Source organism: Astyanax mexicanus, chromosome 13, assembly GCF_023375975.1.
Source record: "Astyanax mexicanus isolate ESR-SI-001 chromosome 13, AstMex3_surface, whole genome shotgun sequence".
Taxonomy (NCBI): Eukaryota; Metazoa; Chordata; class Actinopteri; order Characiformes; family Acestrorhamphidae; genus Astyanax; species Astyanax mexicanus.
The window spans coordinates 8,828,118-8,851,259 of NC_064420.1; the positions used below are offsets into that span (position 1 = coordinate 8,828,118).

The 23,142-nt window shown below is 38.4% G+C and overlaps 2 protein-coding genes across 2 annotated transcripts; both read right to left on the reverse strand.

The window, feature by feature from the left end:
- Nucleotides 1-4,974: 4,974 nt before the first annotated feature.
- On the reverse strand, nucleotides 4,975-5,575 carry LOC125780618 (histone H2A). Its single transcript, XM_049463076.1, has one exon. It carries the CDS (start codon nucleotides 5,415-5,417, stop codon nucleotides 5,031-5,033), a length of 387 nt encoding a protein of 128 aa, XP_049319033.1. The 5' UTR covers nucleotides 5,418-5,575; the 3' UTR covers nucleotides 4,975-5,030.
- Nucleotides 5,576-13,001: 7,426 nt separating this feature from the next.
- On the reverse strand, nucleotides 13,002-13,674 carry LOC125780625 (histone H2B). The gene has a single exon (XM_049463085.1). It carries the CDS (start codon nucleotides 13,422-13,424, stop codon nucleotides 13,050-13,052), a length of 375 nt encoding a protein of 124 aa, XP_049319042.1. The 5' UTR covers nucleotides 13,425-13,674; the 3' UTR covers nucleotides 13,002-13,049.
- Between the last annotated feature and the right edge of the window lie 9,468 nt (nucleotides 13,675-23,142).

Genomic DNA, 23,142 nt, shown 5'->3' on the forward strand with positions numbered 1-23,142 from the left:
AGCTATCTTTATATGGTAATATTTAAAAGATAAAAACGTCCTTATCAAGTTGTGATGAAAAGTACACATTTGTACGCAACCTCTTGAAATAAGCTATGGGTCAGAAACCTCTCACTTCTTACATGAGGGTCGTAATATAACGCAATAAGCTCTAAATCACAGATTGTTCTCGCTCAAGAGAGGTGTAGGAACAGTCAAATAAATAAACAAATAAACAACAACAACCATAATAATACTACAAATAATAACAATAACACAAACAACAATAATAATAATAATAATAATAATAATAATAATAATAATAATAATAATAATAATAATAATAATATTAATCATAATATTAACAATATTTATTATTATTATTATTATTATTATTATTAGTAGTAGTAGTAGTAGTAGTAGTAGTAGTAGTAGTAGTAGTAGGAGGAGTCTTCTGACTAAGTATGTTTCTCAGAGACTCTAAGAAGCTCTAAATCACAGAGTGTTGGAACACTCGAATAAATAAATAAATAAATAAATAAATAAATAAAAAACAACAACAACCATACTAATAATAATAATAATAATAATAATAATAATAATAATAATAATAATAATAATTATTATTATTATTATTATTATTATTATTATTATTATTATTATTAGTAGTAGTAGTAGTAGTAGTAGTAGTAGACAGCCTGTGTTCTCATGGATAATAATCAGCTTTTGGAAATCCAAAATGTGGAACACACGAAGCATGAATACTGTGTATCATGTATATTTTATCAAATAGAAACGATTTTTATAGTGTATTCGTCAAACTAAGTGGACTCAATTACAGAGGTTATTAAACTTCTACTAATGTGTACCTCTAAAGTACTTCAAAAATTGAGCTGGGAGTTGAAAATAATTTACAACAAATCAAATATTTGTTATTATTCGATGGTTTGCCCCAAACCTTTTCGCTCACTCTACACATAAAAGATTTGGTTCAGTTAAAAACCCTCCTGATCCATGTGAACTAACACAATTACACCACCATATGTGGCCCTCATATTCCAAATTCACGTAAACAAATAAAACATTACAAAACAGGTAAAAAGATTTGTATTCTCACTCACTCATTCATAAATCTCTGCAGTGTATGCGTTCGACCAGCAGACGGGCTCCAAGCTCCAACCAAAAAACATATCCCCTATAACTGTCTCACAAACCACACAAAAAAAGACAAAACAACAAGTAACAAGATCAGTACATTAAACCTATTTCAATGTTATATAGAGATAGCATTTAATAAATAAACAACTCACACACACATATACACACACACACACACACACACAACACATTTAACATTATCCATGTTAGAATTATTATTACACATATTAACACACATTAAAATACACCGTCAAAATTGGACAGGACGCTAATGACATAATTAGTAAAGAAAAAAAATATTTCTTAAAATACTTGTTTCACTTGTCAGAGAGTAGCGGTTTAAATCTTGCCTTTAACCTTAGCTCCAAAAATTATGTCATTTTTCTATCCAAAATCATTAGACATTAAAAGGGTTAGTGCCTCCTGACTTAGTGTAAGTAATAGTTAGCGAGCAGAATTACACCAAATGACGGCCATTTAAGGAAAACAAAATATCCACAAACGCTAGCTTTTTAGAGAATGGGGGAATGGACATTGCAGTTAAACTTTGCCCTTAAAATGAGAATTTAATGCAATTACATGAATAAACTAAACATCAAATTCACTGTACCTTGTGACCTCTGACCTAGAGAAGGGAATGGCCGCCATTTTGTGAACAGCAAAAACGTAAACAAACCTTCAGGCTAAGCTAAGCTATGCTATGCTAGCGCCTAGTTACCTATTCGGAAGCCATAGCAACCGCTCCTGTAGGAGAGTTTCAACACCACTGTGGCTAAATACACTATTTATACAATATAACATACATACACAGGGGACAGTATGAACACCTACCTGCTAGTTTTGTGCTGTATATTTGGCCAAATTAATGGTACATGCTAATCGCTAATTTAGCTTCACTCACCCAGCTAGCAGGCCAGATAGCCAACAAACTAGCACTCCAGACACTCCACTCGTGGCCGGAGAATAAACATATAATATATCTCTCTATAAGATATATATACTTTATAAGTAGTGCTAATAATAATAATAATAATAATAATAATAATAATAATAATAATAATAATAATAATAATAATAATAATAATATTCTTATTCTTCTTCTTCTTCTTCTTCTTCTTCTTATTATTATTATTATTATTATTATTATTATTATTATTATTATTATTATTATTATAATTATGAACGCCATAATATCATTACTATTATTAATGTTAATATTGTTATTTTTTACGTTTAATAATTATTTACAAATCTTTATTAATAAATAATGATGAATAAATCATTATTATTTTTAGTAGTAGTATCATTATGATTGTTATTATTATTATTATTATTAGTAGTAGTAGTAGCAGTAGTAGAATTATAAATGTTAATATAAGTAATTTGTATTACTATTATTAATGTTAGTATTACTCATTCTATTCACTATTAATAGTTTTTTATTCATAATTTATTGCTATTAGTGATTGTTATAAATATGTATAATTAATATTTTATAATTAGTCATGTATTAATGAACATTATTATGATCAGATTATCAGATTGAGTCAGACTCAATTTGGTTTTGTACATAGTCTCATACACAGCCACAAGATATGCTCAAACATTGCAAAGACACATTGCCTTAATATGTATGTGTGCGTGTGTTTGCATGAATATCTAATTTTCTTTCCATAAAAAAGAAAAAAAAGTATATATACATATCTGTATTTCATTGCTCAAGAATTATATATATATATATAGAGAGATTTATATATATATAAATCTATTTATATATATATAAATAAAAATATATATATATATATATGTATGTTCTGTATTGCATTCTTGAGCAATGCAATACAGAACTTTAACCACATGGTGGCATCCTAACTCTTAAAACGTGAAGTAGTCAGCTCAACATTCACTTATATATACAAAGTGAAGCAAGTCTTATGTTACATGTCCATATAAAAAGGTACTAAGCCTCATCAATGCAATGTAATATATATATATATATATATATATATATATATATATATATATATATATATATATATATATATATTGTTAAACGGCACCAATCGTGAGGTTTACTTGATTTATATATTATGGACGTATCATGAGACTTACAATATATTTATATACTTATGTTTTCATGTTTTAAGAGCTCTCTCTCTCTCTCTCTCTGTATATCATATATATATATATGTAGCTAGGTATATTTTAATATAGAGAGAGAATATGACAATATTACCGAGTATATCAATGTGTGTACATATTAAATTGTACATGTTGTAACACTGATGGATGCCACCGTATAGTGAAACATTGCCATTTTCAGTAATAAGAGTTCAATTTATGTAAACACACACACACTTACAACAGAACTCTTGCAACTTATAACAGTGCATGCAATGGCGCAGTTGAACCGCACGGTGGCATCCAAGCTCCATCAATGTTACATGCAGCACTTCCCTCAATACACACGCACACACACATAATATATATAGATTCATTTCTCTATTATTTCACCAATAATGTGCTCATAATTATTGTGCTTGTGTGTTTATATTTATCCATTGCAGTAAGATATAGTAATTGCTGACTATTAAAAAGGACGCGAAATAGTTCTAAAATATACGTTATGTCAAAATTATTCATAGTTTTGAGTACACAATTAGTACTACTTTTTCATACTGGCATATAAAAAGCATGTAGAAAAACAACTCTTTTGGCACAGACACAGGTAGGTGGCTCTTAAAAGAGCCGTTGGGTATTAAGGGAAAACGTCAAAGCGCTCCGTTTAAGCGCGCTCTCCGCGGATACGGCGGGCCAGCTGGATGTCCTTAGGCATAATGGTGACTCTCTTGGCGTGGATGGCGCACAGGTTAGTGTCTTCAAACAGACCCACCAAGTACGCCTCGCTGGCCTCCTGCAGAGCCATGACGGCGGAGCTCTGGAAGCGCAGATCGGTCTTGAAGTCCTGAGCGATCTCACGCACCAGGCGCTGGAAGGGCAGCTTGCGGATCAGCAGCTCAGTGGATTTCTGGTAGCGGCGGATCTCCCTGAGAGCGACGGTGCCGGGCCTGTAACGGTGAGGTTTCTTCACGCCGCCGGTAGCCGGTGCGCTCTTGCGGGCTGCCTTGGTGGCCAGCTGCTTCCTCGGGGCTTTGCCACCGGTGGACTTGCGGGCGGTCTGCTTCGTTCTTGCCATCGCGCTGAGCTCTGTAAAGAGAATAACGCGCCTCGCCTCCTCACGGCCCTTTTATGCTTTAGAGCCGCTACTCGCTGATTGGGCGTCTTGGATCTGCGCCCTTCCTATTGGCCGTTTCGCACGGAGAGCCCAAACGCAAAATACTGCGTATAGAACAAACTGGCGGCTTCCTGCAGTCCATTCTGGGTTTAATTATAATATATATAATGCAATTTAAGCGCTCCCATTGCTTAATTTAATAATTCTTATTCAATAACCTTGTAATTAATTACAAACAGCCGTGTACAGCTGTATACTCAAAATAATGCCGTGTGTATAGGGATTGTTATGATTTGAAAGTGTACTGGTGTTACCTATTGCTCACAGCTTAGTATAGTGTGTGTGCGCGCGTAAGTTTATATTTATATAAATATATACACTTAAATATATATACTTAAATATATACACACACACACACACATTATATATAATATACATATATATATATATATATATATATATATATATATATATATATATATGTATGTATGTATATATTTTACATACACATATGTATATGTATATTAGCCTTTTCCCTTTGGGAATTACATGTATAATGTGTATTGTTACTGGGGAGGAAACATAGCACTTTTTGAGTAGAGTTGGGTGGCTCTTAAAAGAGCCTTTGGGTATGGACAAAGAAGCGGAAAGCGGAGATTTACTTGGCCTTGACCGCCTTCTCGGTTTTCTTGGGGAGAAGCACAGCCTGAATGTTGGGCAGCACACCACCCTGGGCGATGGTAACTCCTCCGAGCAGTTTGTTCAACTCCTCGTCGTTGCGAACAGCCAACTGCAGATGACGGGGGATGATACGAGTCTTCTTGTTGTCGCGGGCAGCGTTGCCGGCCAACTCGAGAATCTCAGCGGTAAGATACTCCAGGACAGCCGCAAGGTAGACGGGGGCGCCGGCGCCAACACGCTCGGCGTAGTTTCCTTTGCGCAGGAGCCTGTGCACACGGCCCACGGGGAACTGGAGCCCGGCGCGGGAGGAGCGAGTCTTGGCCTTGGCCCTTGCCTTTCCGCCGGTTTTGCCTCTTCCGCTCATGATGCAGCTCAGATGTGTTCGCTGAACAATACTGAAATAAAGCAGCGGGCTCCCGGGCGCTGTTGATAAAGCAAAAGCGCCTACGTTCCTATTGGCTACAAGCTTCGCGCAGCAACAGCCAATGGCGTTGCCGCCGTCGAACTCCAGCGCCCGCTCCCCCCTCCTTCCCCTCCTCTTCGCGCAGCCTCTAGTGTAAACGCTTGGCGGAGCGACAGCCAATGGCGTGTCCGCCGTCAAACGCTAGCGCCCGCCCTCCGCTGCTCGCTTTGGGCCCCCACTCCCCCCTCCTCCTCGTGCTGCCTGCTTTGTGTGTGAGACAGAGACCGAATGGCTGAAGACGGAGACTTTCGCCTTCCCGCTCAAATGAAATCAAAGTTACAATAATAAATAAAACAAACGGATGAAACGAATACCTACAGTGGCTGAGGTCGTGCCTTATTTGTATGTTAAAATGAGAATTGTAATGATAAACAGTGTCATACATCATACGCATTAAACACCGTTATGTGCTTTCGATACATGATATGAAGGAAGCTCTTTGAAATGAAACTGTGGGTGGCTCTTAAAAGAGCCGTTGTTAGAGAGGAACAAAACATGAAGGTAAACGGCACCGTTTACTTCTTCTTGGGGGCAGCCTTCTTCGGCTTCGCCGCCTTGGGCTTGGCCGCTTTGGGCTTGACAGCCTTGGCTTTCTTTGGGCTCTTAGTGGCTTTCTTGGGAGCCGCCGGCTTCTTCGCCTTCTTGGGGCTCTTGGTCGCCTTCTTCGCAGCCGCTGCCGGTTTCTTGGCCTTTTTGGGAGACTTCTTGGCCGCGGCGGGCTTCTTGGCCGCTACCTTCTTGGGTTTCTTCGCGGCAGCCGGTTTCTTGGCGGCGGGCTTCTTGGCTTTAGGAGCAACCTTCTTGGCCGGCTTCTTCTTGGCCTCGGCCTGTTTCTTGTTGAGCTTGAAAGAGCCCGACGCGCCGGTGCCTTTGGTCTGCACCAGAGTGCCCTTGGTGACGAGGCTCTTGACGGCGATCTTAACGCGAGAGTTGTTCTTCTCCACGTCGTAGCCGCCGGCGGCCAGGGCTTTCTTCAGGGCGGCGAGAGACACGCCGCTCCTCTCCTTGGATGCCGAGACGGCCTTGACGATAAGCTCGCCGACGCTGGGGCCGGCCTTCTTGGGGCGGGCGGCGGCCTTCTTCTTGGGGGCCTTGGCGGGCGCCGAGGCGGCTGGGGCGGGAGCGACTTCTGCCATCGTTCTGCTTTGCTGCGTGCGAGAGCGAGCACTGTGTGTCTGCTGCAGTAGCGTTCTGTGGAACCTCCCTCAGCGGCGAGGGGGGCGGCCCTTAAGCGCCGCATGAGAACGTTGTAGACTCAACCCGGCCAGCGCTGCGCAGCCGTGGCGCAGCTGCAGGCTCGCGTTGTGTTTTCTCGCTGCGTTTCTCGCACGAAATCCGCGCGCGTGGCCAACTTGGCGAGCGTTAAAGCGCTCTCCCGCCTGCGAGAGGCCCCCTCGCGTGTCGTGGAGGCGGAAAGGGCGGCGTGCGGACGGCGCGTTTCTCGCGGCGCTCCCCGAAGCGTGCCGAGCCGGCCGCGCTCCGAACGGGCAACGGCGGACTTGGCGTGCTTATCGTGTAATAATGTCGTGAAAGGGGATCGTGAGCGGGGCGAACGGCGTGGGCGTCGGTGGAGGAAAGTGTGGGCGAGAGCGTGTTGGGTGTGTGAGGCGCGTGTGCGTAGTTTAGCTGGTGTTGCGGGGCGCCCTTGTGGAGTGCGTAAAGCACAGTGCGCGCGCGGTGTGTTGCGCGAATGGCCGACTCCCGCAGTCGACTCCCACGCGTCTTTGTCGCCGTCCGGTCTTCGTCGCCGGCGCCCCGCACTCGGATCGGCGCTCCTCGTGGGGCGCTCGGCTCTTGTGGGGCCCGGGCTCCGGGCGCGGCCCGTTAGGCGCACCTGATTCGAATCGCCGCTCCGTTAACGAGCCCTAAATCCCCCAAACACCGGCCCTCCACCAGCCCTAACCCTAATGTGTTCTAACCCTAAACCCCCTAACCCTAACATATTCTAACCCTAAACCCCCTAACCCTAACTTATTCTAACCCTAAACCCCCTAACCCTAACTTATTCTAACCCTAAGCCCCCTAACCCTAACTTATTCTAACCCTAAACCCCCTAACCCTAACATATTCTAACCCTAAACCCCCTTACCCTAACATATTCTAACCCTAAACCCCCTAACCCTAACATATTCTAACCCTAAACCCCCTTACCCTAACATATTCTAACCCTAAACCCCCTAACCCTAACATATTCTAACCCTAAACCCCCTAACCCTAACGTGTTCTAACTCTAACCCCCTAACCCTAATATATGATAACCCTAATATATGATAACCCTAATCCCCCTAACCCTAATTTATTATAAACCTAATTCATGACAACCCTAAACCCCTATAACCCTAATTCATTATGACCCCAACGTCCCATAACCCTAATACAGAAGAAAAAAAATGAGCACGAGGACACACCTTTATTGTGGTAAAATCTTTACTCAATCCAAACATAGCAGTAGGTAAATGCCTACATGAACATTCCGTCAATCGGAAGGCTGAGGCCTAGCTTCTAAATACACCTGCACACGCTGCAGCAGCACTACATAACTGAGGCCTAACTCATCAATATAACTACAAACACTGCAGGGGCACTACATTACTGAGGCCTAACTTATCAATATACCTAAAAACACTGCAGAAGCACTACATTACTCAGGCCTAACATATTAATAGAGCTGAAAACACTGCAGGAGCACTATATTGGTGAGACATAACTTAGAAATAGACCTGCACACACAGCAGAAGCACTACATTACTCAGGCCTAACTTAGAAATAGACCTGAAAACACTGCAGGAGCACTACATAACTGAGGCCTAACATATTAATAGAGCTGAAAACACTGCAGCGGCACTACATTACTGAGGCCTAACATATTAATAGAGCTGAAAACACTGCAGGAGCACTATATTAGTGAGACATAACTTAGAAATAGACCTGAAAACACTGCAGAAGCACTACATTACTGAGGCCCAAAATATTAATAGAGCTGAAAACACTGCAGGAGCACTATATTAGTGAGACATAACTTAGAAATAGACCCGAAACCACTGCAGCAGCACTACATTACTCAGGCCTAACATATTAATAGAGCTGAAAACACTGCAGGAGCACTATATTGGTGAGACATAACTTAGAAATAGACCTGCACACACTGCAGAAGCACTACATTACTCAGGCCTAACTTAGAAATAGACCTGAAAACACTGCAGCGGCACTACATAACTGAGGCCTAACTTATCAATATACCTAAAAACACTGCAGGAGCACTATATTAGTGAGACATAACTTAGAAATAGACCTGAAAACACTGCAGCAGCACTACATTACTCAGGCCTAACATATTAATAGAGCTGAAAACACTGCAGGAGCACTACATTACTCAGGCCTAACATATTAATAGAGCTGAAAACACTGCAGAGGCACTACATTACTCAGGCCTAACATATAGAGCTGAAAACACTGCAGGAGCACTATATTAGTGAGACATAACTTAGAAATAGACCTGAAAACACTGCAGCAGCGCTACATTACTGAGGCCTAACATATTAATAGAGCTGAAAACACTGCAGGAGCACTATATTGGTGAGACATAACTTAGAAATAGACCTGCACACACTGCAGAAGCACTACATTACTCAGGCCTAACTTAGAAATATACCTAAAAACACTGCAGAAGCACTACATTACTGAGGCCTAACTTATCAATATACCTAAAAACACTGCAGAGGCACTACATTACTCAGGCCTAACATATAAATAGAGCTGAAAACACTGCAGGAGCACTATATTAGTGAGACATAACTTAGAAATAGACCTGAAAACACTGCAGCAGCACTACATTACTCAGGCCTAACATATTAATAGAGCTGAAAACACTGCAGGAGCACTACATTACTCAGGCCTAACATATTAATAGAGCTGAAAACACTGCAGCAGCACTACATTACTGAGGCCTAACATATTAATAGAGCTGAAAACACTGCAGAAGCACTACATTACTGAGGCCTAACATATTAATAGAGCTGAAAACACTGCAGAGGCACTACATTACTCAGGCCTAACATATAGAGCTGAAAACACTGCAGGAGCACTATATTAGTGAGACATAACTTAGAAATAGACCTGAAAACACTGCAGCAGCGCTACATTACTGAGGCCTAACATATTAATAGAGCTGAAAACACTGCAGGAGCACTATATTGGTGAGACATAACTTAGAAATAGACCTGCACACACTGCAGAAGCACTACATTACTCAGGCCTAACTTAGAAATATACCTAAAAACACTGCAGAAGCACTACATTACTCAGGCCTAACATATTAATAGAGCTGAAAACACTGCAGGAGCACTACATTACTCAGGCCTAACTTAGAAATAGACCTGAAAACACTGCAGAAGCACTACATTACTCAGGCCTAGCTTCTAAATACACCTGCACACGCTGCAGCAGCACTACATAACTGAGGCCTAACTCATCAATATAACTACAAACACTGCAGGAGCACTACATTACTCAGGCCTAACATATAAATAGACCTGCAAACACTGCAGAGGCACTACATTACTCAGGCCTAACATATAAATAGAGCTGAAAACACTTCAGGAGCACTATATAACTGAGGCCTAGCTCCTAAATTAACCTGAAAACACTGCAGCAGCACTGTAATACTGAGGCCTAGTGCCTACTTTTACCTGCGTGCACACTCTACATGCTCTAGAACCTTGTTGCCTAGCTATAGGTCTTACACGTACACATTCCACCAGCACCTGTAGAACTCTGAGGCCTAGCTGTGTGCGGCAGCATAACAAGCGAAATTTCTACTCCAAACAGTAAGCGTGTCGCTCGACTACCCTGCTCTGGTTCTACTTTCTGCCTGTTAAGACAAACGTGACGGCAAAATGGTGGCCTCGTTTGCCGACTTGGGAGGGGGCTTATTTATGCCTTTGTTAGACGAAGCACACCTGGCTCTCATCGTTCACACGCGGCTCTCATTTGCAGCATCAGGTGTGGAAGCTCAGAGGTTGGACCTGCAGCCGTGTAGGGTGTGTCTTGTATGTCTCACAGCTGATTTTCAGTTTGTGGATGCAAGAATAAGTTTGTAACATCACTAATAGGTTACACCAGGGGTGTCAAACTCATTTTGGCCGAGGGCCACATTGGCATATTGGCTGTCCTCCGAGGGCCAGATGTAACTTATAAATGTAATAAAATGTAACCAAATGTAATATATGTAAATGAATGTAATTACTCCTTAATGTTAAATAACTCTCAATATATTATTTATTCAATCAAATATTACAGTTGCATGGAAAAAATGTTTGCTTGTTGCTCTATTAACATAAATCCTTTTAATTTGTCATGTCATGAAATCCAAAAACTCCATCAATCAAGAACCAAACTATTCAAGTGAATAGAAATGACATCAAGTTATATTAACTTTGAAATTATTAACTGAAATAAGGCTTAATAAATATAAAATCAAAAATTGTGAGCTGTTAAGAACATAGCATTTCCTCAGATTTAGCAGTTCCTCATCCAACCACTAGTGGGAGCTGCAGCAGCAGCACCACAAGTCCGCAGTCTTTACTGAGTCAGAGCTACAGCCCAGCCACGGGCTACAGGGCTCAGCTCAGCCAGTCTGGAGCGTTTTTACAATTTTGAAGTTCTTCTGTGTATGAAATAAAGATTTTTGTAACCGAATAATACAGCTCTCTACAGTTCATCTTTCAGCCCAATCAGCTAACAGCAGCCGTTTAGAGCAGGAGTCACTGCTGGGATTACATTATAAACAGGTCAGTTATCGCGCTGCTAACCTCAGGATGTTTATAACTACGGAGTTTAGTGGACACACCACGGCTGCAAGGTTAGACTGTTGAAGGCTACTGAAGACTATTAAAGGCTATTGGAGGTTATTGAAAGGGTTATTGAGGGCAGAAATCAGTACAGGCTGGTTAGATAAGTGATTCACGTCCTCGTACTTTGCTGCGGTGAAACTGCGACTAGCGCTGTCACAGTGATGTTTATTAACGTCATTAAAACAGATTTTGTCAGCTATTGTCTTATAAATGTTTACACAGAACTTATATCTCTCCTAAAAAGCGTTTATTTTGGTCAGTAACACTCTTCGTAACACAAAAGGCATACCGGTCTTTCGCCTTGAAGCACAGCCGTCCGTCTGCATCAACTTCTCTTTTTCTGGATATTATGGGATAAACATTTATATGTCTCAATTCCACCCGCGAAGTTACACCTTCCCTCCGGCAGGGTTTCCACATCAATGACTACACTGCCGTGTAGTGGCAGTAAGCCGTAACTTTGCGGGTAATACAATCGACAAGCATTGTGGGAAATGTATTTTTTGGTCAAAGAACGCTTCTGACTTATTTATTATAGACACTAAGATCTTACAAGCTCTCGCGGGCCACATAAAAAGACGTGGCGGGCCACATTTGGCCCGCGGGCCTTGTGTTTGACACATGTGGGTTACACTTAACATGAATCATTTCTAATCATCTGTTTAAATGCAGCGCACGTGGAGCTGGTTTCGGTGTATTTCTAGATTCATTTTATTTATGTTCTTGAAACAAATTACAACAGAGTTTGTCACAGTATGTGTCATAGGGCAGAGCATTTACACACATATCGTTGGGAATTTGTTAGTTATAGGTAAACTTTATCTTAATTATAGCACTTTACACATGGCAAATATGTGTACATTAATATGTGTACTTTTCTCTCCTCTAGGCATAAACTGTGCAGTATCTTACTTCCCCATGCATAGCATAAGCTCTTTAACACTACCGCTGTACTATTTTTGTGATTTCTTGACCACCTATGTACTGGTCACTAGTGTCACTAGTCACATAATGGGAAATCATGCGCCTTCCATTTTCCCCTCTACCAATATGTATGTGTGTGTGTGTGTGTGTGTGTGTGTGTGTGTATATATCTATATCTATATATCTCTATATCTATATCTATATATATCTATCTATATATCTATATATATCTATATCTATATCTATATCTATATATCTATATATATATAGATATATATAGAGATATACACACACACACACACACACACACTTATGTAAGTTTAAATAATTTTATTTATTGTTTCTACATATAAATCAATTCATTACAACAATTGATATACTTATATACACACACTATATATATATCTATATCTATATATATATATATATCTATATATCTATATATATATATATATATCTATATATCTATATATATATATATATATATATAGATATATACACACAAACACGCACACACACACACACACACACACAATTATGTAAGTGTAAATAATTTTATTTATTGCTTCTACATATAAATCAATTCATTACAACAATTGATATACTTATATACACACACACACTATATAGATATGTATATTTATACATATTTTCTTTATCAAAACATTAGAAAAAGGACACGGAACGCTGCTCTTTAGGGGAAAACGTGGGTGGCTCTTAAAAGAGCCGTTGGGTTTGAACAGAGCGGGTTCGCTCTTTACTTGGAGCTGGTGTACTTGGTGACGGCCTTGGTTCCCTCGGAGACGGCGTGCTTGGCCAGCTCGCCGGGCAGAAGCAGGCGCACGGCGGTCTGGATCTCCCTGGAGGTGATGGTGGAACGCTTGTTGTAGTGAGCCAGGCGGGAAGACTCACCGGCGATGCGCTCGAAGATGTCGTTCACGAAGGAGTTCATAATACCCATCGCCTTTGAGGAGATTCCGGTGTCGGGGTGGACCTGCTTCAACACCTTGTAGACGTAGATGGCGTAGCTCTCCTTCCTGGACTTTCTGCGCTTCTTGCCTCCCTTCCCGGCGGTCTTGGTAACGGCCTTCTTGGAGCCCTTCTTCGGGGCGGACTTGGCTGGCTCAGGCATCCTGCTTCTCTTCGAGTTAGACTGAAGAATGAGGGGGAGGCGACTAACCCCCACGTTATTTGCACTCTGCCAGTCTAATTAACATGAGTCACGCCTTTCAAATGCCGTCAAACCACCATTGGACAAACACAACTCGCTCCACTCTAATACCCCTCCTCTCCCTCCCCCCGCTGCTGCAGCCTGCTCTTTGTGTGCCTTCCCGCGCACACAGCGGTGACGCCCTTTGCGAAGAGCGTTTTATACATTAAAAAACCTTAAAAACCTTGAAAAAATTTGACGCTTTCATATGCGTTAGCTCTGAAACGGACAAATAAACACATCCGCGCATTGTGAGCGAACACAAACACGCGGCTGTATGTTTATTCATCAGTTAGCCTTCATGTGAACTAATGTCTGGTTCAGTTGAGTGGACGGGAGATCCTACGGCGTTCCTTTAAAACAACCTAAAACTAAAGAAATATGTGCCTTTAAACTGACGCTTCTTAATCACAGACTCGGATATTTACATCTTCTTAAACTTATGCTTTAAGAACACACGTGCACATATATTTTATATATACACACACAGCTCGTAGGCATATATGTATCAATATTCTCTCTCTCTCTCTCTCTCTATACACACACACAATACTGATATCCTTACATATCTTTCGTAGTGTATTTCCACACTTTATCTTGTAATTCATGGGCAGTGGGATGTTTTATATAGGGAAATTAAGTGTTAGTGAACTACTGTATCTTATTCCAACACGGAAAACTGCTCTTTGGGTGGATTTGTGGGTGGCTCTTAAAAGAGCCGTTGTTGTTAGCGGTGTTCGAGACGAGCGTTTAACCTCCGAATCCGTACAGAGTGCGTCCCTGGCGTTTCAGGGCGTACACCACATCCATAGCGGTGACGGTCTTTCTCTTGGCGTGCTCGGTGTAGGTGACGGCGTCTCTGATCACGTTCTCCAGGAACACTTTCAACACACCGCGGGTCTCCTCGTAGATCAGACCGGAGATACGCTTGACGCCACCACGACGCGCCAGACGGCGGATAGCGGGCTTGGTGATGCCCTGGATGTTATCGCGAAGAACTTTGCGGTGACGCTTGGCGCCTCCTTTCCCGAGCCCCTTGCCTCCTTTGCTTTTTTTTTTTTTTTTTTTTTTTTTTTTTTTTTTTTTTTTTTTTTTTTTCAGGCTATAGGGGCTCTTTATTAAGGAAAAAAGTCAGATATAAGCTCGAAAAGATACATCAGCTAACATCTTATAGAAAATTATACAAATTATTGGAAAACAAACAAACAAAAGATATATATATATAATAATAAAAAATAAAAGAAAAAGAAAATGCAAAAACACCATTACCTTGGATCCCCAGTTTTTTTTTTTTTTTTTTTTTTTTTTTTTTTTTTTTTTTTAAAAGGTTAAAGAGATAGAGAATCCCATAAGAGGGGATTTTTAAATATTAATTTTAAGGTTCTAGTTTGTTTTAAAGTTTTTATAATATTTTTAAAAACCACTTCAGCTGGTACAAACAAGTGGTCTATGGTCATTCTAGACCTGGTTTTCCATAGTTGATGTTTAGTTAAACATATGATAAACCAATAAAAATCACAAAAATCATCAGATACGCCAACATCAAATATGCCATAGGCAACAGAACTGACATTAATAATAACTTTCAGTCCAATATTTTGTAACATTGTCCAAACTTGTTTAGAGCGATAGCATTCAACTAAAAAGTGGTCAAGAGTCTCTTCATGTGTACAATTAGGCATTGGACACTGTACAGTTTTAACAAAGCAGCTCCAACGAACCACAGCTCTAACAGGCAGTCTTCTGACTGCAACTAACCATGAAACATCTCTCATTTTTTCAGAGAGGTTAGGACTTGAAATATTCTTTATACAAATTTTATTTTCATCAGTGGAAAGAAGTTTAAAACTGATTTCACTCCCATAAATTTTATCACACAGTAAATTATAAATTTTCTTATTAGAGTCATTTACCCAGTCAATATTATACATTTCATATCTGTTTATAAAATCACTATACATAAGTTTATAATAAGGAATTTTACCTCTAGCTTTACCTTTTATTTTTTGTTTCCAATTTGTGATGTTCCCTATCCAATTAACTTGTCTATTTAATCCATTTGCGATTATCTTTATTGCTGCAATCCTAGTTTTAAGTGATAAATCAATAGCTCCTAAACCACCCAATTCTTTACTTTTATAAATAAAAACCCGTTTTGTTACTTCTCTGTTTGTATTCCATAAAAATTTTACACATATTTTATTAAAAATTTTAACCCAGTGTTCTGTAGGTGGAAAAACGCATGATATAAACATAACTTTTGCTAATATGTATGTTTTCATTATATTTATCCTTGCTTTATAACTTAATTTAGTGTAAGTCCATTTTTTTATTTCTTCAGTAATGATTCTCTCCTTTTTTTCCCAATTATTATTGACACAGTCGCCATTCTCAAAATAAACACCTAAAATTTTAATTTGGTCTTTTTCTGGGACATCAATTTGAAACTTCTTTTCATGATCTCCGATCCACACACACTCTGACTTAGACATATTTAGTTTAGCACCAGATGCTTTTTCATAATTTTTAAAATGATTCATGATAATATTAAAATCTTCTTTAGTTTTAACTATAACAGAGATATCATCAGCATATGCTGTTATTTTGACTGTATCCTCATTCATTTTGATACCTTGTATTGTTGTGTCTTGTCTTATTTTTTTAATTAGAGGACTGATGGCTAAAACATATAGAGCAGCACTCAAGGGACAGCCTTGTTTTATTCCTCTAGCCATATCAAAGTACTCGGTCAAAGAGCCGTTAACATTAATTTGGATTTTAGATTTTGCATATAATACTTTTATCATATTAATGAATTTATTAGAGAAGTTGTACATTTTTAAAACTTGGAACAAATATGACCTTGAAATATAATCAAAGGCCTTTTTTTGATCAAAAGCCACAATATAAAAATTTTGTCCACTTTCATAAATGATCTGTCTAAGGGAACACAGGTTGTCCCAAATAAGTCTGCCCTTTACAGCACACGTTTGTTCTTTTATTATAATAAGGTCTAAAACATCACTCAATCTATTCATTAACACTTTAGCATAAATTTTATAGTCTAAGTTCATCATTGTGAGGTGCCTATAGTTATTTATATCAGAGTTGTCTCCTTTTTTATACAGTAAAGATAAAACCCCTTCATAGAAAGTGTCACCCATAAAACCCCTAGAAATACCTTCATTAAAAACTTGTGTCAGAATTCCTATTAGTTCTTTACTGTACTGTTGGTAAAATTCAGACGGGAGTCCGTCTTTACCCGGAGATTTCTTTGTATTTAGTTGTTTAATGGCTATTTCTACCTCACTTTCAGTTATGTCATTATCTAAAAAATCGTAGTGTTCAGAGTATTTATCATTAAGAAAACCCAGCATGTCGTTTTCATTAATATCAATGTCAGAGTAGATTTCTTCACACTGTTTTCTAATGGTGTCTTTAATTTGTTCAAAGTCAGAGATTAAAATACCGTTACTATTTTTTATTTCAGTTATACCAGAATTCCTTTTTTTATGAAATAGTTCAGCAATGTGGGATGGGTTCAAAATTACATCTGAATCTATTCTAAGCTGGTTTTGTAGATTAGATAGTGTGTCATTATTAAAATTATCTAGTTTTCTTTTAATATCTTTAAGTTCTAGAGCCTCAATTATATCTATATCTTTTAATTGTTTTAAAGATATATATCTATTAATACATTCTTTATATTCATCATTTTTTAATTTATTAATTTCTATACTTTTAAATTTTAGAAATGTTTTAATTCTTATTTTAAATAATTCCCAGAAATCAAGGTTGTTCATAAGATCTTTTAAAGTAAAAATTTGTTTAATTTCATATTTAACCTCATTATCTATTAGAGGTGTGCCAAAAAATCGATTCACATAAGAATCTTGATTCTCATTTACTACGATTCAGAATCGATTTAAAATGTCCCAAAATCGATTCTGAGGGGCGGGTTTTGGACTGATTTTGGGCTGGGTATTTTTGTTGGACCTGGCAACCCGCTTGTCCCTTCAAACCGAGGTCTTCCAGACCCACACAGAGCGTAGTAGGTGTTTGAGAATCACCGGTAAGATGGCAGAACAAGCACTATATTACCTTAGATTAACGTGTAGTTTTAATGTTTTATGGCAGAATGCTTCATAACAAGCATAAAAAAGATCGCTAGTAGTTAGTTTCAGTAACTGTTAGCTAGCTAACAAGCTAACTTTCCAGTTCCACCTTAAATAACGCTACAGGTGGCTGCGGGCTGCAGCATTTAAGGCGGAACGGAAAAATAACAATAAGCTAATCAGAGCTCATTTCAGCTCCTCATCACAGAGGAATTAAGGAATGGACAATATGAATTAATTTCTCCACCTCCTGCCCCCTTTCTGAAGAAATACAACGACCTTAAATTAACTAGTTAATCACCAGCTGCTCCTGAACTTTAGCGCTCCACTGCTATCATCACATCAGCCCAGCAGCGTCACCTACACACCACCGCTAGTAGCCTGGTAATAAAGCAGTGTTATTTATTATTTATTTATTGTTCATTAACGTCATTGTGATATCCCAGTGATTCCTCTGTCACTGAGGACCCACATTCCTGCACATTTTATTGTTTTTGTAACACATTACTTGCTCCAGGACCAGTGTATATTATGGAGGGTTTTTTTTCAATAAGATTCATAAGCCAGAAGCAGAAATTTTTATAATTCAAATCGTTTTGAATCAAAAATCGATTTTGAATCGAATCGTGGCCCCCAAAATCGGAATCGAATCGAATCGTGAGATAGTAATCGATTCCCACCCCTATTATCTATATTATCATATTTTAATAATTGTGTATTTAATTTCCAAAAGCTTTTATTAATAACATCTTTAAATTGAATATTAACTATTACTGTTAGATGATCGGAGTTTAACATTAGTTTATTTATATATGATTTAATATTAAATTTATCATTAACATAAATACGGTCTATTCTAGATTTATATATTGTATCAAATCTAGTATAATCACAACCTTGAGGATATAAGGCTCTATATGTATCTAACATTTTATAATTACACATGATATCTTTTAAAATAAGTCCTTGTCTTCCTATACTATTTTTTTTAACTGGGAATTTATCTTTAATATCAGTAACGGTATTAAAGTCACCACATAAGATTGTGTGGAAACCAACACACAATAATATTTTAATCTTATTAAATATTTTAATTTTACTTATTCTATCCTGTGGTGTATATATATTAATTAATCTCACCTTTTTATTATAAAAGAAGAAATCTAAATACATAATACGACCTGGAACGGGTTCTCTATATTTAATAATACTGATTTTATCAGTATAGAAAAAAATACCTATGCCATCAGCAGGACTCTGACCTATAGATAAAAAACTTTTTCCTATTTTCCAACAATCCATTACATTTTTCATGTCATCTACAGTTTTCAATCTTGTTTCTTGTACACAAATAATGTCTAGTTTTTGCTGTAATAAGATATTTATCTTAGGAATCCTATTCTTAACAGACTGGATTCCTCTTAGGTTGCACGAAGCTACCGTAAGAGAAGATGTTGGCATAATTAAAAATAGAGATTCACATTATTACATATAAAAACTAAACAGCACAAATTAGATTAAAAGTCATGGTTTCTTTTTTCTGGCTTTAGGAGCGGCAAGGACAGTTCTGGTACCTTCGGATCCAGAGGAGCTGTCCATCTTCCGTTTCCCGTCAATGATGTTGCCAGGAGCTGCTCTTGTCCCTCTTCCATCACGGCTGGACTGTGGTCTACTGAAGTCCATGGTTTTCTTTGCTTCTGGAGTGAGGGAGTCGGAGCTAAATTCTTCCTCCGTAGCACTCTCGTACGACTCCTCGTCGTTCCCCTCCATCTCTACTGCTGAGGTCTGATTGCTGGAGCCGGAGCCTGTGCTGCTGTCCCCTGAAGATTCTCTGGAGCTTTCAGGCAGAGGGACATCCTCGGGAAGCTGCTTGTGAGTATCCTCCGCTCTTTGTTGTTCGTCGTCTTTATCTTTGTTTTCCGCTTGGTTTGTTGGTTGGGTTTGTTCAGATTGCTGTGCTTTTTCTTTAGCAGCAGTTGGTTTGAACATCTTTTTCAGTCTGTTTACATATGAGCTTGGACATTGGAAATAATTGTGTTCCTTGGCACCACACAGGCTGCAGACTTCGGTGTTGTTGCACTCTGCTGATTTGTGACCGGTGGTGCCGCAATGCCAACATTTAGTTGTAGAACAGTCTTTAGCTTGATGATTGGGTGACTGGCAGATGAAGCAGGATTGTACTTGGCCTTGATAGAATATTTTCCCGTTAAAGGGACCCAGAGAGAAGGAGTTTGGAATAGGTAGAAGTTTTCCACTGCTGTCTCTCTTCACCTTTACAGTGTATTTTCGAACACCGTACCAGATGCCAAGATTATCAACTGGCTTCACCACAGGTTTTAAAACGTCACAAAATCTTTTCAAGTACGTTTCCACGTCTTGGTCACAGATACGTCCAGTCCAGAGTTTGACGAAGATGTTTTTTACCTCAAGGTTGGTGGGTGTAAACATCTCGAAGTCCTTCCATTTTGTTAGGTTGCCGGAGAAAAAATCCATAAAAATCTTTAATCCACGCTCGTTGTTGAAACAGACTTCAAATTCATTCCTGTTGGGCAGAGCTATGAAAGATAGGAGGTCTTGCGCGGTAATCCAGTCTGAGTCAAGAATCATGTTTCCAACAGTGTTTCTGTCGGGCGGATCACCAGAGCCGACATATTTAAGTTTAGCCCAGTAACGAGCATACCTCTCAGCAGAAGCGTGAGCCGCCATGATAGTCCGGGAGGTAATTAACGCTCCCAAAATGGCGGACCACCGCGTTTCACCGGAGCACGGGAAGCGCTGTAAATACACAGTCCACACAGTCCGCGAAAAGCCCCAAGTGGCAGATTTTCGAGGATAAAATCCGCCAATGAAAACGCTGCCAAGAAGGGACCGCAGACACCGCGAGGCGCTGCGGTCTAACACTCGCTCTCTCTCCTCGCGCTCAGATGCCTCCTTTGCCGCGTCCGGACATCGTAGCTGCTCTTGCTCCCAGTAGACGAGAAGAAAGAATGAAGCTACATCGGACAGCCAGCGCATGATATTCTACTCTACCGGACCTAGTTGAGGACAGATAGGCGGAGCCCAGTACAAAGCAGCTGGGTGGCCCCTCACAGTGTGGCCGTCTGCACCGCCCCCATACACTAGAGCGCTACAGAAATACAGATTATATACAATATCTGCTGAAATGAACCTGCTTGAAATTAGTAACTGCAGATATCTTACACCAATGAATGCTGAATATTACATCTTGCCAGACACACTTTATGATGCACTGAACCATGTGGGACACAGTGTCACAGTCAAGCAAGTGTGTTTTATGCAGCATGTTATGGTTTGGTCTCCTGCACATAAAATGTCTAGTTAACATCTGAATAGATTAGCTGACTGTATATGAAGGTACTATTGTGTGAACCTTAAGCTAATTTACAAACATTAACATGAATTAAACATATTAATATGTATTCAAATAGTATCGTACTCACTACATAATCTCTAAATCACAGAGTGTTATCGCTCATGTAGGAGCTCATGTAGTGTGATCGACATGTAGGAGCAGTCCAAAATACTCAATAAAACAAACAAAAAAAGCAAATAAAATAGAATAATAATAATCATCATAATCATAATAATCATAATTATAATAGTAATATGCCTTGAGAAATCCAAAGTGTGGAACACAAAAAGCACGATTACTGTGTATCATGTATGTTTTATCAAATATAAGCGATTTTGGAAAGTGTATTCGTCAAACTAGGTGTATTAATTTTATTTACGAGTTCATTAAACTTCTATGAATGTGTACTTCTAAAGTACTTCCCAACTTGTGCTGGGAGTTTTGTTTATTTTCTATCAATAATTTGGAATATGCCCCAATCCTTTTTTCGCACTCTACACTGGAAATATTTAGATCAGTTAATAAAAACTCTCTTGATCCATGAGAATGAACAGGATTAGACAACCCTCATAATCCAAATTCATGTAAACAAATTAAACATTACAAAACAGGTAAAAAGATTTGTACGCTCACTCACTCATTCATTAATCACTGCAGTGTCTGCGTTAGACCAGGAGATGGCCTCCAAGCTCCACCAAAAACATCTCCCCTAGAACTGTCTCACAAACCACACATAAATAACCAAACAATAAGTTTCAACAGCAGTACATTAAATCTATTTACATGTTACATGGAGATAGCATTAAATAAAAATAAATAAATAAATGTATTATGTTGGAATATATACATGAACATATATATGATTACACACACACATATATATATATATATATATATATATATATATATATATATATATATATATATATATATATATATATATATGTAGCAGTTGTTTCTTTTTTCTATGTCTTGTTTGAATTAATTTTATTATTTTATGTATATATAATTTATTAAATTTATTTCTGTTAGGTTTTTTTTTTTTTCCTGTTTCATGTTGTCCCTTCAAATTTACAATAAAATAAAATAAAATCCTTCATTACCGTATTTACTGCTTAGTGGATCATCAGTGGCCAATTTGCAAATGGAAGGGGGAAACAAACATCTGGCACTATATGGCACTTTTGGGGCCATGTATGTGGATCGTGTTAACCAACTGAATAAAGATATCTCATTCTATTATCTTTATATGATAATATTTAAAAGATAAATGTCCTAATCAAATTGTGATGAAAAGTACACATTTGTACGCCATGTCTTGAAATAAGCTATGGGTCAGAAACCTCTCACTTCAACAACCACAAATATAGTAATGAGAATAAGAATAAGAATAAGAATATTTATTATTATTTTTATTAGTAGTAGTAGTGAGTAAGTACCTCTAAAGTATTTCAAAAAAAGTGTGCTGGGAATTGTAAATTATTTACTAATCCAATAAAATATTTGTTTATATTTTAATGTCTATCAATAAATCGCTCTATTCCCCGATCCTTTTCACTCACTCTACACATAAAATATTGCAGTTAAAAACTCTCTTGATCCATGTGAACTAACACAATTAGACAACCATCTGTGGCCCTCATAATCCTAAATCATGTAAAAAAATAAAACATTACAAAACAGGTAAAAATATTTGTATGCTCTCTCACTCATTCATAAATCCCTGCAGTGTCTGCGTTCCACCAGAAGATGGCCTCCAAGCTCCACCAAAAAACATCTCCCCTAGAACTGTCTGTCAAAACACACAAAAACAGACAACGAATATCTAGCTATCTTTATATGGTAATATTTAAAAGATAAAAACGTCCTTATCAAGTTGTGATGAAAAGTACACATTTGTACGCAACCTCTTGAAATAAGCTATGGGTCAGAAACCTCTCACTTCTTACATGAGGGTCGTAATATAACGCAATAAGCTCTAAATCACAGATTGTTCTCGCTCAAGAGAGGTGTAGGAACAGTCAAATAAATAAACAAATAAACAACAACAACCATAATAATACTACAAATAATAACAATAACACAAACAACAATAATAATAATAATAATAATAATAATAATAATAATAATAATAATAATAATAATAATAATA